The 19,063-nt window shown below is 38.8% G+C and overlaps 1 protein-coding gene across 4 annotated transcripts; it reads right to left on the minus strand.

Moving 5' to 3' along the window:
* Positions 1 to 448: 448 nt before the first annotated feature.
* On the minus strand, positions 449 to 17,010 carry LOC311488998 (macrophage mannose receptor 1-like). 4 transcript variants are annotated; one of them, XM_084545887.1, is made up of 31 exons: positions 16,570 to 17,010; positions 15,581 to 15,937; positions 15,048 to 15,218; positions 14,653 to 14,808; positions 13,821 to 13,931; positions 12,850 to 12,987; positions 12,576 to 12,755; positions 11,788 to 11,942; positions 11,145 to 11,258; positions 10,920 to 11,035; positions 10,664 to 10,812; positions 10,369 to 10,568; positions 9,769 to 9,884; positions 9,312 to 9,384; positions 9,078 to 9,231; positions 8,888 to 8,926; positions 8,459 to 8,622; positions 8,310 to 8,371; positions 7,989 to 8,089; positions 7,742 to 7,884; positions 6,832 to 6,937; positions 6,516 to 6,643; positions 6,253 to 6,297; positions 6,026 to 6,128; positions 5,488 to 5,720; positions 4,749 to 4,914; positions 2,482 to 2,646; positions 2,212 to 2,328; positions 1,882 to 2,037; positions 1,285 to 1,314; positions 449 to 1,071 (listed from the first exon to the last, which is right to left on the minus strand). In XM_084545887.1, exons 1-31 carry the CDS (start codon positions 16,742 to 16,744, stop codon positions 830 to 832), a joined length of 4,365 nt encoding a protein of 1,454 aa, XP_084402013.1. In that variant the 5' UTR covers positions 16,745 to 17,010; the 3' UTR covers positions 449 to 829. The 4 variants fall into 4 exon arrangements, 3 of the variants coding, with proteins under 3 accessions (XP_084402013.1, XP_084402012.1, XP_084402014.1); XM_084545886.1 differs by having other exon boundaries at positions 9,312 to 9,387; XR_014699095.1 differs by lacking the exons at positions 449 to 1,071; positions 1,285 to 1,314 and having other exon boundaries at positions 1,902 to 2,037; positions 2,586 to 2,646; positions 9,312 to 9,387.
* Between the last annotated feature and the right edge of the window lie 2,053 nt (positions 17,011 to 19,063).

The raw sequence follows: 19,063 nt of genomic DNA on the forward strand, positions 1-19,063 counted from the left end.
GTTCACTGGTGAGAAAAAAAAAAATAAAAAATCTCTCAAAATGCAAACATAAGCAACTTATCTATACGTAAGCTACATTTAATTATTCGGTACAGTATGTCTGAGCGTGCAGTTTACCAAATTAAAAGTTTTGCAAATGCAGGTGATTTGAAGGTCTAGACTTCAAAAATAACACATTGTGTTGTATGTAGTAATTAGCAAGTTAACAGTTACTTTATGTTTTTTACGTTTATCCCCCCCCCCCCCGTGACATAATTAAAAAAAGCATTCATTATCATAAGTAGGCAACAGTATTATACATTAAAATTTGTTGCAGAATTGCCCGTTTCAAAAAAACAATGTGATAGTGACATGGCATTTGTTTAGCAGCTGTTAAAAAATTATGTTAATTATGTGAAATTTCATATATACATATATATTTTTTTAAAACAAGGAACCTCCAAAAATGCACATTTATTATTTAAGTTTAATGTTTAACAGTGACACGCAGTGAGATTTTTTACACATTTTAAGGGCACAAGCAATGAACAGCTTCTAGTGAGTATAAGCACCACACGTGACAGTTATATACATTCAGTCATAGATATAATTAAAAAAAAAAAAAAATCAAATACTAATCATTCCCATCGAGACATCCTAGAGCCTAAATTGTTCTGTTCCATGAGGGTAGACATTGCCAACTCGACTGAAACTCACACTTAGTGACATTAAATAACTGAATATATACTGTATATAGTAAACAACACAGCAATGAAGCAACAAAGTGTATCACATCAGTCTGAGATAAAGTTAATGTCCCACTAGATTCTGCTTTATGAATCGTTATGAATCACAGAGATAAAATAGGCTCAGGGTTTTCCGCGTTCTCTATTATTTTATTGGTATCGACCACATCAGGCGGAGATGGTTCACTGTTGAAGTAGAGAGGGTTTTCGAAGGTGGGTAAGGGAAGGGGAGTCTTCTTGTAGAGGAAGTATCCAGCAGCCACCAGTGTGGAAGCGACAGCAATGACCAGCACGACCACCACACTTGTGTGGACACGACTGCGAGGATCCTGACCTCCATGAGGTTCTACGGATTGAACAAATGGTAGATGGTCGGTTGCAACGAATCAGACGTCATTTTATGTTTTTCATGTTATATAAATTGTTTGGTTTGGGACAAATGGTTAATTTGACTGTAAATGTTATATATAATATATATAGTTATATATTACATATCAGTATATGTTATACATGATTAAATAATTCAAGACTTGCACTGCTTTAAAAGATACAAACTTACCAGGTTTTGATTCAGATTCTTTGGACAACACTGGTGACAAAGAATGGAAAAAGGGAAAGACAATTAATCTCTCATAAGAATTATAACTGTTTAATTGTATTGCTTCCACTTCGACTGCAGTATCCAGGTCTAAGGCCTTAGAAGACTCTGTACGAGATATGATAGGTGACTTAAGACGGGAGGCTCAGATTTAGGTAGCTGATTACACATGTGAGGTTCGGGGACGTGTTTTGAACGTATTTACGGGATTCAAAAGACACTACCGTTGTATGTCAACTACTTTAAACCTGAATTGGAAAACCAATGATATACACTGATCAGGCATAGCATTATGACCACCTTCCTAATATTGTGAAGATATCCCTTGTGCCTCCAAAAGTTTCCCAGCACAACATTGCACTGTCACAAGATAGTCCATGTTATTTACGTCTCCTGTCAGTGGCTATAATGTTGTGCCTGATCGGTGTAATATGCAGGCTAGTAAGTATAATACACCTTTCTACTACTAGGCTAAATCGAAGAATATAATCTTGCTATTTTCTTGATTACTCAAGTCTAATTGTCCTGTTTCGCACTATGCATGTGCGATGATCTTACCTTTGGGTGTTTTGCAGATATATGCTCTGTCGTGCCATCTGCGTCCCGAGTTCCAAAATCCATCTGAGGTTCTGATCGAGCCATAGTCAGAATCAGGCTCATCCATACCCCAGTTAGTGTAGTCCAGTACACTTTTATCCAACCACAACCAGTCCCCTAAAACCAAACAAAAACTGGGTTTATAAAATGATGTGGCTACATGAAGAAAAAAGCAGGACAATCGATCCAAAGATTGATGTGTTTTGGTATAACTGGTTTCATTTAGTGCAGTGGTTCTCAATTATTTTCTGTCATGCCCCCCCTAGGGGACAGATAGGATAGTGTTCATACCTTTGTGAGTTTTAAACAGGCCAATCCAGAAAGAGCTGTGGCTGTCCTGAAGTACTTCCAAACTGCTTGCAATGAATTGTTGCTCCGACGGATCTTGAATGCTAGCCAGGGTTCCACCTTCGCAACAGAAAACAGGTTGTAAGAATTATCAAACACAAGTCTTACTGCATGCTGTTTTTGTTTATATTCATTCACTGTCCTAAACTACACACCACACATTTAATCTAGACTCGGTTACAACTGGAGTCCAGTTTCCAGAGGTTCTCTCACCATGTCTCACACAGCTGCTCGCTGCATCTGCCCATTCAATTTCATCTGTGATAAACAAATAACAGTGACCCCTAAATGGCAGCCAGGAGTAAATCTGATGGTACCCTAAGTTCGTATCTTCAGGGCAGTGTCCAGGGTAAACGGCGGAGTCTGTCGGAGCCACATCTGTGAAAAACAGAGACAGTGATGAATTACAGTTAGCATTCTTTGTATTCTAGGACCCTTGATCATTGTTATGCTATAATCCAAATCCTGAATGAGATCTGTTGTATGGCTTTGACTCAGTACTATTAAAATCTGTTACTGGAAGACTATTGAAGTCTTACCTCAAGGGCAGAAAAACACATCTAACACTATAGCCCTATTCACATGGGATGAGTCTGTGTTTCATGTGGTGCGTTCGCACGGATAAGGCAACTCTGTGTTTAACTCAAATTTGTTATTCATAGTTATGTCTCTACTACTTTCCGCTTCCCTCCACTACATGTCAGAAGACATTTTACACTTTCTGACGGCTTAAGACTTAATGATTTCCTCCGTCTAAATTGGTGAATAAGTCTGCGACATCTCGACTTTGCACCCTAATATCTGTCCAAACTTTGATTTACAGCACGCCCTTCATAATTCTTAAGTGACAAGAGGCAGAAAAAAAAAAGCTGCGAATCGAACAAAAGTCTTGAAAAAATAAAAACACCCCCCCAAATCACAGAGATGCCGATTCGCACTGGATTAGTATCATCGCGGGACCTCTGTGTTACGAATAATAGGTAATTTGCAGTGTAATTTCTTACTTACAAATTACGGACATGGCCAATTTGCACGATATTGAGATCACAGACGACCTCCACAATTATTACAAATTATCGGAGGTCCTGGGGCATAAAGGTGGGTTATTAGTAAAGAAGTAGGAACTGCAGTTGGTACTATAGTGCTCTGTCCAGTCAAAATGTATATATTTATTGCCAGTATAGCTTAACTGTTACTAGATTTCCGAAGATAATACTTATCTGTGTTTTAGGAATTAGGTGTTGTCTACAAAAATGATATGCCTTTTACTAGACTCCCAAATCATCAAATTCTCTCATGAATTACTACCTCAACACATTTTTCCCGCAAGTCATTGCGACATCATTATCTAAATGCATTTCTGCTGATAAGTGTGCTTTTGATCCTTTATTTATATATGAGGCAGACGTTGCGCTATATACTTTTTCATTGTCTGTCATTTTGACTGACATGGTCATAAAAATCTCGTCATAACCAATTTTTACCTGTCACTTTATTTTTATTTTTTTAAATGATAATAATGACGTTCAATAGCATTTAATTTTCATTCATTTTCAATACAGTCAATGATATAACCGCGGTTATATGAGCCGAATCTTTGGCCGGCCATCAAAAACGACTCAAGAGTCATGAATCTAGAGTCTATTTAACTGGCTCAGTTGAGTCCTACGACGTTTGATTAATATATAATGAATAAACTGCACCATTCAAACATCTTACATCTCACTCTGCAGAGAATAAAAACTTACTACCCGACGTGACCACTTGCAAACTAAGGCACTCAGCACTCATTCACTTACGCACAATACGCAGAGAAATGAAACTTTACCAACTCATAACCGCTGCTCGTGGATCCCTGCTTGACCGAGAGCCACTCACTTGGCCAACAGATAAACAAAACTTAACTGACTCTTCCACTACTAATCAAGAGAGACAAGAGCCAATTACTATGCTCACTCGCCACCAAGTGGTCTGGGGTGTGAATTGCAATCTGTCAAAATGACAGATGGCCTTCAGATTTTTCAGTCACCGTTTTAGAAAAATGGTCAATGACGGAAAATATTCGGTTAACGCGACCCCTGATATGAGGCCTGACATGAGTGTTTGGAGGTATGTTTGGCTTGACTGGCACATATACGTAGTCTGGTACTCCTCAACAAAAACACAATAGTGATGGCCAAATGAGGCTACTTCCATGGTTTATGTACAGTATATGCTTTTAAAGCAACAGATGATACATTTTCTCTGAAAAAAATGCTGAAAAAAATCTTCCTCAGCTGCGGTGACTTCATTCTTATTCTTTTTTTAGGCATTGAACATTTGACATTGACTATTGCGGTCACATAAAACAAACGGACACACCGACTAATACAACAGTCATGGATAAGGGCTATGTAATCCAACCAGTAATTAAAGGAGAGAAAAAAAAAAGCAAAACAATACATAATAGCAATACAAATACAACATAAAAGTGATCATACCTGTTGTCATCATACAAACGCTGTTCAGGGTCTCGTTGCAGAAAGCCGTTTTCCATTTGCCGTCCACATCCAGGTACACGCAAGGTCTGTCCGCCGTCGGTTCAGATGGAGCCCACGAGGCTGTGTTCAGATGCCAGCCATCGATGTACCTAAAATAGCCTCCAGTCTGCAAGCAAGGATAGACCATCAAACATATTGGCATCACTAATAAAGTTCGTCAATGTGTTTTTGTGAAAGTGAAATGTGAACAGATTAAACACAAAAGTACACATTATATGCAGTCGTCAGCTCATTGAGCAATTTGTTTGAATGAATTCCGAGTCATTCAATAACTAAAGAAAATCTCATTTAACAGGCAGTATTTCTTTCCAATAAAAAACAGACGTCAGTTAAAAACTGACCCCAACAAAGACCGGTCCCCAAATATAAGATGTTCTGTTATATAATTGACCTATACCATCTTGCTTTTTCTTGATTACTCATCAAATCTTATTGTGTTGCATGTGATGCTTGCAATAAATAAAAGCACTGTTAAAAAATTAAGGATTTCAATCCAATGATTTTCAAGCAGTGCCTTTAATGTGGACATTTCATCACCATAAACTTAGGGAAATAGACACATATTTGAAAAAAAACAATGGTTTTACTAAAAGGGCCAGTTTAAGCAATCATTTTTCCTTAATCTCTTCTGATAGAGTTTATTAATTTTTGTGCTTTGGCACAGTCATTCACATTGTACCTGCTCTTTATTAAGTCCGATCCAAAGAGGAGTTTGGAGAGTCACTGCCAGCAGCTCAACATGGGCATGTGTCCATTCATTTCGCAGGCTAGCCAGGCTGGCCTTCTCGCTTTCGCAACGTTTTTTGGCTTGATCCCAGGTCAAATTTTGAGTCACAACTTTAATGCTGTCATTTCCCATACGTACATAGATGTTAGGATTTATTGAATCTGGTTGAGCTGGGACATTTGTGTCTGTTGAAGGCAAGACAAATGACAACATCAAGTGATGATTAGATTCAGATTTTTGATCACATTAAGGGCACATACATTTTCTAGCCTGTTATTTACAAATTATGGCTTTATGTTACTGCTGTAGGCCAAAAACACTAACTGGGATCTTAACTGGCATCCACAGTGTTAAATGCACAATGGTGCTGTTAACCAGTTTCACTTTGATATGAATGACATGTTGGACTCAAACAAGATATTTTATGATTCTACTGTAAGCCTCGTGGAACTTCTGAAACGGAAAAGACAAAAAAAATGATGAAACTCACCAAGACTCCTATGACAGACATATCCATAGCTGTCATTGCAATGCCTGACCATCCATTTACCAATCCCAGAAGTATAATTGTTCAGCATGAGAACACAATTTTCCTGGTTCGGAATGACAAGAGTGGTTAAAAACTTTTAAATCTTTTCAGCATGACATTAAAATGTAAAATTAACAAAATAATTTTTGCCAAATTGAAGCAGTAGTTTACCGCAAAATCAATTTTACCTCATTCCACCTTTGATAAAAGGTCCCAGGACGCCGTTGATTTTTCTAACGAGCAGAACCAGATATTTGTTGTAAATTAAAATATTAGCAAACAATATTTTAACATTTTTGTGTTTTGTATGCCAGAGATGAGGATATCTCACTGTAAGAGCAACACACTTCTACATTGTGACGGCAAAATCGAACCACAAGAGGTCAGCAAAAGCAGCACTTCTGTCTTGCAATGAATTTGCTTCATCTTACTGTATGTCGTGTGCACTTACAGAATAACCCCAATTGGTGTATTTTCTTGATCTTCCATCAGTCCAGTAAAATCCATCTTGTTTTATGGCATTCAAACCTATCCACAGGTTCACACCTGGTATATCCACCATTTTAGTGATCAAAAATGCTGAAAATTTCAATAGTAGAATGTTGTGAAAATTATTAGAAGACACACAACATAGAACTGAACATTAAAATCTTGAAATCCAAAAATACATAACAGGAAATTAAAGACACCCACATTAAAACATAGTACAACAAGAACAACTAAAAAGATCAGTTAAAATGGAACAAAACGTAGTATTTAAAACAAACCTTGCACATTTCTTGTGGTAATAGAGACTAAACTGCTCCGCAGCATAACGCACTGTTTCCGTGCTTCTTCCCAAGTGGTTTTCCGGTCACTGATGATATTGTAACACTATATAAGAAATGCAACGATAAAATAAGTTAATACGGAATAAAGTCATTCAGAACATGAAACCTGTTTCTTTGTCTTTTTCTTTGTTGTTCTTTTCTCCTTCTTCCTGCACTTTATATTTGGAGCTCCTAATTCATGCTATTATCCAATCAGACAATTATGTGGCAGCGGTGCAATCCATAAAATCCTACAGATCTAGGAGCTTTGGTTTATGTTCACACTGTAAAACAGAAATGTGAAGGCACAACTTTTTGCAGACGATGGCGTAATAGTCCAACTTCTCTGAGCATTGAGCTCAATATGGTCGTTTCAGAATAGTCTTGTGGCCTCCTCAGTCTCCTGAATCCAAAAGAACACCTTTGGGATGTGGTAGTGCTAAGATTTTGCAGCATAAATGCGGTGAAATATGCAGTGAAATCTCATCAACATGGACCAGAATCCCATCGAGCTGTTTCCAAAATCTTGTGAACTCCAGCCTGCTCCTAGTAGACTACAAACGTACTTTAGAACTACTATTGTGTTATTGTATATATTTGGTGTTTTACTTTTTTATCTCTTGTGTGCACTGTCCTTTGGACTGTATGCTGCTGCAGCACTGCAAATTTCCCCACTGTTGGATAAATAAAGAATTATCGTATCGTATCGTATCGTGCCTTGCCTTACAATATTGTCAAAGATGCATCAATTTAATAATGGAAATAGAAGAAGAAAATATGAAATATATATGATGATTGGGCGTTGCATGCTGATCTATGTGATACATGTGAACTAAATTTTTTTTAGGTTTGACTGCTCATTTCTGACCTTGGAGCCAAATTTCATCCACGGGGGTTGGCAGCCACCTTTAGGAGGCACTGTCGGGGCTGCAGTGGTGTTGGCAGGTACTGATATTCTGCGTTTACAAATGGACTGAAGTTCTCTTCCACAGTTAGTAGTACGCCAGAAGCCTGTGAGAACATCAAATTTTCAGTGAGTAACATTTTCCTTTTCCTAGTCAGACATCTTATCTGGCATTAATCATACTTTCATTTTGTATATTATTTTTACTCACCCATGTGATAAGACACAGCAACACAGTTCTCATCATAGGCGTCAGCATTGGGTTGATTTTCGTCCCATCTTTGATATGACACTGGAGTACCATCCATCCACCTTGCAGCACACAAAGTTAAGTTAAATTATAGTCTTTGATCAAGTCAAATGAGATTTTGTTTCTTGTTGCTTCGTTGCATGGCAAATGAACTATTACAATGAATAAAGTATGTTTCTAACAACCACAGGAGACATCCTAGATTAATTCAATGTCTAAAAAATTATCATTTGTCTCCTCTTAGAATGAACACTACACTGTGTTACATTCATTAGTACTCACCAAAATGACCCGTCTAGTTCCACTGACAAACCTATAAAATAGGACCCATAGGTTCTGGATATCTGTAAACACAGAGGAATGCCGACAAGGTTTAAGACCTACTTCTCTAGCTCGTAAACCATAAAATAGTTAACCCATAAAATACCAACCTGTTTCCATAAGAATATATTTTCATCTTTACTGTTGACAGTTGCCAGTTCACCATGCCTCTGCTGACAGAAGTGTCGAGCTTCTTCCATGGACTTTGTCATTCTGTTGATGAAATACTGACTACCTCTCCACACAAGCCAACCGTCTGAAGTGGTATTATAGTCTGGAAAGGAACAGAAACACGCTGCATTGATATTTGAGTCTCGGCAACCTGTGAGCATCTTGTACATTGGTCTTTTCTCCCATCTAAAGATCTTTAAAGCCCTCTTAAGGTGTAACACAAATAAACTCTTAACTGTGGCAAATATTGAGCTACAACCCTCAGCCATTAAGTTAAATGTGAATTGCTAACTGACCAGACATCCCAATACTGCCTTTGCATATCACATAGTCACTTTGGTTGTTTCTAGCTAATCAATATCACTCACCCACTGCTGTATTATTTGGAGGTGGTTTTGGAGTCTGTCCTGCAAAAGCACAAACAGGTTTCGGTTTTACTCAAAAGAAAATGTCAGCTAAAGAACACTGGAAGACAATTTAACTGAATTTTGTAGCCTGCATGCTGAAGTCAGTTTTAAAACTATTTAACACACTCGGTTCACTTTTTCCCAACTGTACCTGCACGGATCTGACACAGCCAGTCATTGTAACTCTCACAGTGCACATCATTCCAAGACCCCTCCTCATCCCAGTTATGTATCACAAACTCTGCACAAGACTCTGAATTCTGAAAATTGTTTGGTTCTCCGTTCTGCCAGTGCTGGAAGTTGAGCTGAAATTAAATAAAGGACATTAGTTTTTGTTGTAAATATATTTGTGAAAAATATAAAATGTAGAAGTCTGTTCACTAACCGGGGTTCCATCACTCCACACGTAACCAGTGTTTGAATCAGGGACGTGAAGTCCAATCCAGCCTTTTCCACCTCTGCTGTAAAAATAAGAAATGAAAATGAATTTCAATGTCTTCACACATGTGTTTTCACAATTATCTCTTGAGAACACTTGCGGTGCAGTTAAATCCACCACCGCAGAGAAGAGCTACTAACACTGTATTTGCTTAATGCAGTTATGGCAACCAGCCTCAAAAACATGGTTGTTTAAATGTGAATAATAATCCGTTTAAAGTCAGGTGGTTGTGTTGAGTATTATTTTGCTTATTTTGATGGTCTAAAATTGAATAATAGTAGTAATTTCAGCATAAAACAATTATTTAATTACTTTACTAGCTAACGTAACTTTAAGACTGTGACAAACTAAGCCGATATTTGGCTACAGTAAGTTAATATTGTATTTTTTAAGCAGCTCCTACCGTCCCACACTGAGCTCACTAGCACTGTGGATGCTGAGCAGATCTCCTCCAATGGCCCTGCAGTAATCCCTGGCCTCAAACCAGGTCTTCTCAAATGAACGAGGCCCTGTAAAAAACTTCAACACAGGACAAGACATGCAAACTGGATTACCTGGATTATTCTCTTACACAGTGTTACAAAAATAATTCAGTTAGAGTTGGTCAATGATCGCTCTTTTTTTTTTTTTTTTTTTGTGTCTCCCTCAGATGCTGATGCAAAAATCTGGCTCTGAAGATGAAGTGAGCTAAGTATAGATTTTGTCTGCTTCAGTGGGATCAGTGGGTGAGGCATACTTATTTTCGATTTTTCAAAATCCTGTGCACAAAACCTTCTAGCTCTAAGGTCTAAAATCTATTTTGGAGTGCATTGACTTGCATTAAAATTGATCCAGACACATTATTCCCCAGTATGCACAACACATCATAAATGAACGACAGCAGTCTAACGTTAATACACCGTGGTGATCGTGGAAGGACATCGGCTAGTTTGAAGGCCACCTGTTTTGTTGGCAACAACCGCTAACATGCTCTAATTAAGAAGAGTCTGACTTGCGGTTGTACCTTAGCGCAGACATTTCTTGTTCCCACTCGATTCCAGCCATCTGCACACTGAGGAGGAGTTACAGTTGGCGGTGGTACAGTTAAAACTGCCCCATCTGCCAGGTGCTTGCAGATGTATTTCTCCCTGTTGGTGCAGGGCAGCACATCCCACAGTCCAGCGAAAGTCCCACTTGTCATGGCAACACAGCCTTGTTCATAACCTTGAGTTGTTGAGGCAAACAATAGTTAGATGTTAACTGTGTTGCAGCTGTGTATCCCATTGCACCTGGGGACAGAGTTTCATACATTTCTTTACCTGGCATTTGAGCGTTCCAATGTGTAAATCTCACAGTGTCTGTGTTGGTCCACACAAAAATATCAATGTTTTTTTGATTTGAGAGCCCTAGCCAGAAATGCTTCTCTGGTCTCCACCCCACCAAGCTGACAAGGAAGGCGTTATCCACCCTGAAAATATTAACAAAATTACAATTTATTTTTTATTTTTTTAATCTTGTTGAATTACCTAAAATATTCAGTTTCTTGCAGAACTCGTTAAAAAATAAACTCCTTACCCATTTGAAACGTCAACTAAATATGAACCGGAGCTCTTGCAGTCTTCTTTAGCTTCATCAAAAGTCTTAGTCTCAGTTCCTACAAAGTAGCAATAGGAGCCGTGTCTTTTCCAACCCTGTACGAAATTAAGCACTGATTAGAACTGAGGAGCTATATTTTAAAATGATTGACATCTATTCATTTTTAACTTTGTAATAATATTGTTATTGGCCAACTTTACTCACAGCTTTGCAGCCCAAGTCCACATTAACTTCGTCTATGGTGCTTTCAGTCGAACTTTGCTTCATACAGATAAAACCATGTCTTTCATCGCACGAGCGATCTGCCCAGTTCCCATTCTAGAAGAAAAAAAAAAGCAAAGCAGATGGATAAAACTGCAAATATACAATTCTCATTCATCAATCTCAGCTAATATATACAACTTTTTTTTACAACAAACTTTTGGCTTAGTTAAATGTCTCAGTATCTAATGGATTGACAATGATTTTGAGACATTTGTGGCACCCTGAAAGTATTTTATAATGACTTTGGTGATTGGTGTCATCATAAGGTTGATGCGTTTTCATTTTACTAATATTCTGACTAATATTTTGTGGGTTGCCATGATTTTTGGTACAGATGTTCACGATCCCCAGAGGGACATTTTGCTTCTGGCCAAACATCAAAAGCTAAACACATTCCCTCCAGTTTCACTTGTAATTTGTGTTTTGACATATCCTAGCATGCTAACTGGCCGTACTATGATATTGATCATTATAGCTGGTACTTATCACCATGTACCTCAAATACCCTCATGATAAGTCAAGATACACATGTACTGTATAGAAGGATAAATGTAAACATTCATATCTGCATGATGCTCCTAACCTCTCCTCTGATGAGAACACAGTCGTCGCTCTCAGTGGAGACCATTGGTTTTCCATACTCCCAGCTAGTGAAGCTGACGGTAGAGTGGTCGCTCCAGTCAAACAGCCCCTCCGTATTCCTGTCATTCAGTCCAATCCAAAGCTCATCAGTGGTGCCTGCAGACACAGACAACGAGTCAATAACTCAAAGAGTTCCTCCTCACACTGGAATGAATATAGATGCTGGTACCATTTCAGTGTGGACAAATGCAGACCTAAATTGATTCTTTTAGCCATTATAGAGGAGAATGAAGTATGTTTTTTATACCTTATCTTAACATCTTGTAAAACATGTCTTTCTATAGATTAAGCTATTGTCAAACATGCACCGATCAGGCATAACTGGGTGGGTGTCAGTGGGTGTCCTGTGTGTGTCTGTGTCAGGCTGCATCCTGCTGGGGATGACTGTTGCCATCAAGGAGTGTCATTGCTATTGGGGGGGGGGGGGGGGGGGGGGGGGGGGGGTCTGGTCTGGTCTGGTCTAGGTGGGTGGTACATGTCTAAGTAACATCCACACCAATGAATGCCAGGTCCAAAAGTTTCCCATCAGTGGTGGGTGGAGGGCGTATAAAGTCAGTGTGGACATTTTTGTTTTATTAAACCAGACCAGAATATCTATCATAAAAGTCTAATAATTGTGTAGTCATCACAGGTGGATTATGTACTAATTTTCAGTTACATTTCCCTCAAAACATATTTGCTGTTTGTTGTGTGTACACAGATGTTCAAGTGGACAGGTTTGTCACATACCAAATCCAAGTTGAGAGATGACAAAACTTTGGTCCTCCACATTGCGAATGCTCACAAGGTCCCCTCCTTCCTTGCGGCACTCTATTTGAGCATTTGACCAGGTTTGAGGAGGAGTACGGAGAAGGTGGAAACAGTGGCCGTTGTAAGGAATCCAAGGGCTTGGACAAGATCCTTGTTCAACTGATGATAAAAAGATAAGAGATATCTGGACTGAATGACTTATACCAAACACTGTTAAGGTTGGAATAAAACAGGGCTGAAAGGTTTTCTCTACTTTGTGGAGGAGCTGGCGGAGTCCCGTCCTTGAAGCAGATGTAGCCCATTTTTTTGGAGCAGGATGAACTTTGCCAAGAGTACTGTCCAACAGTGTTGAGAAATGCACAGTTGTGTCCCGGATTAGGAAGAGGATGTCCTAAAAACAAAACGGTGATTTTAACTTGAGATTCAAGTTGAGCTGCCCTTACAAAGAGTTTCACATCAACATTTCCGCCATCCAAATGAGGCAAAATAACCATAATCATTTGTAGGACTACTCTGAATCATTGACTATGCCAGCGTTTGACATTGTCTATAACTTTACGCAATGCACTGGATAAAATGGGAATTGAAAGAGAGATAAAAATGTAAAGATGAATTATGATAGTATGAAAGGAAAGTGTTGAAACCACTAGGGAGTAAACTAAACTTGCAATAATATTACCAGCGTATTATTTCAGAGTCCAAATGGTGAGATCACACAGAGATTTTGTATATGTGTAGTTTTATGTGCAAAGAATGATTGGCATCTTTTTTTTATTTTTGTTCTTTTTATTTTATCAAGTGCTTGGTTGTCTTTAACAACTAGTCATTAAGTTTGTCTGCTGTTTATTGCCGGGCAGAACGTGTACAATGGATTTATCAGGACCTTCTCTTTTCTGAAAACAACCTTAGATGATAACTGAGACTGAAGCAAAACCATCAAGTTGTGGGATATAAAACCAAAACGTTCAGCTGAAAGATGCTAAAATGGCCCAAAGAGTTGAGTTGAACCTGTGTTTATGTATCTCTTTATGGGGAAACCCAGTATGAGAAACTCTTCTCACATGCATACAGTTGTAAGATCCATATTAAAATACTGTTGATGGCAGGTTTATGGTTATAGCCACTTTGAAAATGAGTCAGGGCAGGGCCTCACACTTTATTTTCACTTTTCGGTGCACTTCAGTCTAGCTCAGACGTTAGAGGATTCTTGCAGCGAAGACTTACCAGCATCCCATCTCAGGTAACGAAATGGCCTCCCATCAGACCACTGCCAGCCATGTTCTGGGTCCAAAACTAACCCCAGCCAAAGTTTGTTTTTCGCTGATCCCAACAGTGCTGTGTGTTTTTGTGATGGAGGTGGACAAAAAAAGAAAAGCAAGAGAGTAAAGGGTTTGTTCCTCTTTTTCATTGCTCAACAACAGTTCTGCAAAACCAAAAACTAAAATCACGGTCAAACAGGCACAAAGGAACAGACTAAAAACACAACAGTAGCAATGTGCTGACTATGGGACCTATGGATCTTACAACATAACTAAATATCTCCATACAATATCAGGCTTCAAAATGACTTAAAAAAGTGTATCCAATAAGTGGTTGGCATGATGAGACCAAAGAAAATAGGTTTCATAGGACAAATGTAATCCATGGACTATTTAGGGAAACTGTAGCTTGATATTCTAACTAGTTTCTGGAGCATTTTTAAGATTACTCATTTAAACACCCACTATCTGATGTTTATGTTGCAGCACTGGCCCAATATATTAAGTGGACAGTTATCAGTTACAGGATTCAAATGAACTGTTGGCATATTATCTATAAACTAAAACAGGACTACAAACACTTCCTTAATATACACATATAAAATATTATTTGAGCTGTTTCATATAGTAAAATTAACCTCATGAATGTTAGTGGAAATTCAAATATGATTAAATTTACAGAGGAAGTCTTGAAACATGTAAAACTTCACTGTAAAAAAAAGTTTCTGCATTTTCTGACACGTGCTACGAACATGTTGGGTGCACTACCAGCAAAAGTCCACCAGGTGACACCTCACCTGAGATATAGGCCTTCTCATTGGGGTCGATGATGCTGACCAGGGATGCAGTCTGCTGTTTACAGCTGATATCAGCCTGGGGCCAAGTTAGTGCCGACTGTGTGTTAAGCTGGTAATATGCTCCTGTAATGGGGTTTCTGGCCCAGTGTTCCGGGGCTGTTTTGATAGATACAAAAACATGAGAAATCTTTCTGCAACATTTTGATCCATCACAAGACATTGTGTTGCTTCGGTTTATGTGCATTGTGTTAAACATCAGCTATGTTGCCTAAGCCAGTGGTACGTCTTGTTTAGAGCTTTAGAGATGCATGCAAGTCTGGCATCTGCAAGATAATGCATAGTCAAAACATGCAACATAGCCACTTTACAGTGAATTTTAAATTGGGCATACTCACAAGAGGTTGGGCAGTATCCCCACTGTTCCCGCTCATATTTCGTTTCAACTGCGCACCAGCTACGCTTAGTTGAGGAGTCATATGTGGTGCAGTCTGAAAACCACCGGTCTTTGTACATGAAGGGGAACATGCAGATCTTACCAAATGCATTTCCCTCAATGGTATAAAGCTCTAGAAAGGGGAAAAGAGAGGTTGATTAAGTTTATTTCTTCATTTTTATGAAAATAAATTATTACACAAAGTCTCTTGAGGCAGATCTAAACCATCTGTTTGTTTGATCATTACTTTGATTCTTATGAAATACTTTAGACGTACAAAGGCACAATCAGGTGAGAATGAAAGGGAAGCATAATTTTAAAAGTTAATATTTGACTACAATCAAAAGCTTCTAGGTTTTGATGTTTAATAAATCACTGAAATAGTCAAGAGAAGCCACACAACCAGCAGGGACATGCAATATCCAAACAATACAGTATCTGATGCTCATGGATTGTATTTTTCCACCTTATCAAAACAGATATGTCACACCGTACCTCTGTATGTTCTTCTGCAAGCACCACTAGCTGTTCCCGAGATTGTGAAATGGTTATTTGGACCAACAGTTCTGGAGAGAGCTACCGATTCATCCGCTTTGATTTCAATGTAGAGCTGCTGGTCTTTGAGGGCAATCAGCGTTTCATTCCTGCATTCCCACTTTTGGAGGGCACTTTTCTCATCACAGTCGTAGAAGCTCACTTCACTGCCCACACTTTTGCCCTGCGCTCCCAGGCACTTCTTGGTCGTGGTGACAAACAGCCGGTCGCCAGTCGTCCAGCGGATGTCAAGGCACCGGTTGTATTTTTTCAGCAAACAAAAACTGGTGGCCTTGTTAATGAGTGAAAATGGGGAATCTGCAGGGAGAGATTACAAAAAAAAAAAAAAAAAAACAACCTCTGTTTAAGTTATTCTGCAGCATTTATATATTGTGAGCAGCCGGTCAAATATGCTTTTGTGGCCTATTTAAATCCCCACCTCCTCACTAGTCTATTAGAACTGATGAAGTTACTTGGATGAGAAACTCTACATCTGACAGATGTTTGATTTTTATACATTGTTAATCCTCCTCCAGTTTTCTGCTTGCAGTTCCTCTCTCTTCAAAATATTGTTTCCTCTTTAAGACAGACTTGATGTGCTCTCGAAACATCCTTAGATCTGCTGTTAATAGTCTGTCACGGCAGTCGATATTCATTTCACCATTTTATTGTTTGCATAAGACTTTGCACTTTAAAAATTATTATAAATGCATGTAAGATATGTTATTTGCATTTTTGCACAGTACAAGTTTCATAATTAGAGTAATATTTAATACCATTCTGTGATAAATTGAAGTTTAATTTATTGCCACTACAACAAATTAAACCTATTCAGGATCATTGGTACCAGTCAATGCCATGATATATTGACAGCAACCTCCTCACAAGACAAACCTAGACATTGCAATGACAAAAAAAAAGAATATGTTGCTTAAAAAGTTATACTGTACCATTTGGTGGCGAACATTGAGATGCTGGGATGAAGAGCACTAAGGCCACTAGAGTTATCCTTGGAGACAACATTCCTCTGATGAGTCTCAGAGCAGCAGACATTGTCCAGGCATTGCAAGCGAAGGACTTATGAGGATGGACATGACAAGGAGGGTATCTTAATAGTGCTGACATGGCCTCCTCTTTTTCATTGAGAAAGTGTCATGGCACATTTCAACATTTTGCTAGTGACAAAAAGGGCGTCGGGAAGGAAGTAGGGGCAACATACACACAAACACACACACATTCTCGCTCGCACGGATGTTAAACTACCGAGATGGCAAGAAAAAAGCGTCCCCATTCACTTCCCGTCCATTGAAATAAAAAATAACGTGTTCACACTGGTGCTGATTCATGAATCAACACCAGTGATCCATTACACAGCATCCATCCTCAACGGCTTTGATACACCATTCTCATGGATTTATATTAACATTATTATATTACGCAGTATAACTCAGTCCTGAAGATTGAAGATTGAGCCTAAGAACCTAAGAAAGGGATCAACTCTCAGTCTGATTCAATTTGTTACTGCAAATGTACAACAGATGGACCAACAAACAGTGTTAGAGCCAGTTTCTATTTTGCAGATTAGGTTCAAGGCAGCAGAATAAGTGACCCTTGGATTTTGACTGTTTATGTGACTGCAGAGACTCTGTTAAGGTGACACATTTTAAAAGAAGTTTGAAGATTGTGAATTGAACTATTTCGACATCATGTGTGGAATTCCAGAGACTCAGTTTTGTGCAAGTGTCTGGCAACAGTCAGTGGCACCAGATTTGATCCGCTCATTGAATAAATGAGATTTGATCCCCACCAAAGTTTGCCCAAGTACTACAAACAAAATACACAGACAGTTGAAGTCAAACACCTTCTACTTATTCATGATCTAACTTGTCGTGCACACTGGGATTATTTAGAGGCAAGGTACAATAAGAGGTACAATAAGAGATATCTTATCTGCAGATGTGTTAAATGTGTACCACCTCTTAGCGAGTCAGCAGTGAATGTGTGAATCTTGCATAGTCAGAAAGTGTGCATGTATTTTCTTTAGAAATGTGTGTTTTTCTAATTTATATCTTTACTTTTCTTGTTATCGTCCCATTCTTTATGTAGTAATTTTGTATTTTTCATTATCCTGTCTGGGTTTGCGTAGCGCCAAACAATGAAATATAACTCACAACTATATGGGCAACATATAATATGTTATTAGCCACACCGTATATTATTGTAAAAAAACGTGCACAGTTTGGTCTGAGGTAATTAGGCCAGAGTAATATAACACTAAAGATGAAAAGAACAGTGTGTGCATCCTGAGTGTAGCAACACAATATCCTGTTTCGGGACAGAGGCATTCAGATGTTCATCATTTGTTCTCCAACTCTTCCTTAACATGTTTCATAGCATTTTGTATTTTCACTTCCCCTCTGGTTATTCTCCTTTTTGTCTCTCTCTGTAATGTGCTGAAGCTATATGACTATTTTTATGAGGCCTATATGAAGCCAACCCACCAGTATAGCTCAATGCAGGACAAAAAGAAAAGACTTATTTTACCATAAGCTAAATGCCACTAAAGACCAAGCAAATGGTACCAAATTCAGACTAGAAGACGCAATAATGAAGGATGACTTTGTCCTACAGGCCTGAAACCAAGGATAGGCCAATGGTTCTACTCAGCAAGGTCATGGGGAAAAACTTTGGTAGAAAGGGTGTAAGAGATCATAACAGAAAATCTGCGGACACACTCTAAAAACCAGATGTGCACATTTCTGTCAGTTGGGAATATTTTCCGTTTCAAGAGAACAAACTGGCCAAGAGAACAAACACACCAACATGGCCAAAGGGAACACAGCCATTGCTTTCCTGTCAGTTAACTTATCATTAATTCACTCACACCCTGGAAGATGTGCTGCAACCCCCTTCTTCCATGATATGCAGTATCAAACCATTCATTGTCCTCCGGCAGAAAATACAACCTAGAAAAAGAAAGAAGCAAGTAGGGGTGTGGACAGTCATTAAGAAGGACATTGCCAAATTTGAAAAGGAATTTAGCACCATGAAGACTAAACAAGCCTTTCAGAAAGAACACTCACTGGTTATGACTCGGAGCCAGCACTCCATGCTCCCTTCAGAGTGGAGGATGTACTGTACACCAACAGCTGATCCAGGCATGGGTGCTTAAGGACTGTGTCATGGAGCTGTCTCCCATTATTCACTCTATCTTCCGGGAATCCTACAGGATTGTATCAATGCCTACCCTGTGGAAAACATCCACTGTCATACCTGGGCCCAAAACAGGTGCTCAATTTCACTCGCATCAGGAACTGAGAATGCTGTGGCAACACCTGGAAACACCCGGTAACTTCACTAAACTCCATTTCTGCTTTTAACACAATTCAACACGACCAGATGATCAGGAAACTCAGAAATCTCAATGCCATTTCTCATCCACTA

Source organism: Chelon labrosus, assembly GCF_963514085.1.
Source record: "Chelon labrosus genome assembly, chromosome: 6".
Taxonomy (NCBI): Eukaryota; Metazoa; Chordata; class Actinopteri; order Mugiliformes; family Mugilidae; genus Chelon; species Chelon labrosus.

Bases quoted from the DNA above. Each gene is read 5' to 3' on its own strand.
- LOC311488998 (XM_084545886.1), bottom strand. From the start codon at position 16,744: ATGTCAGCACTATTAAGATACCCTCCTTGTCATGTCCATCCTCATAAG. The intron at 7,885-7,988 runs GTGAGTAAAAAT...ATGTTCTCACAG, and splicing joins TGCTGTGTCTTATCACATGG to GCTTCTGGCGTACTACTAAC. The intron at 4,915-5,487 runs GTACAATGTGAA...CCTTGCTTGCAG, and splicing joins TCGGACTTAATAAAGAGCAG to ACTGGAGGCTATTTTAGGTA.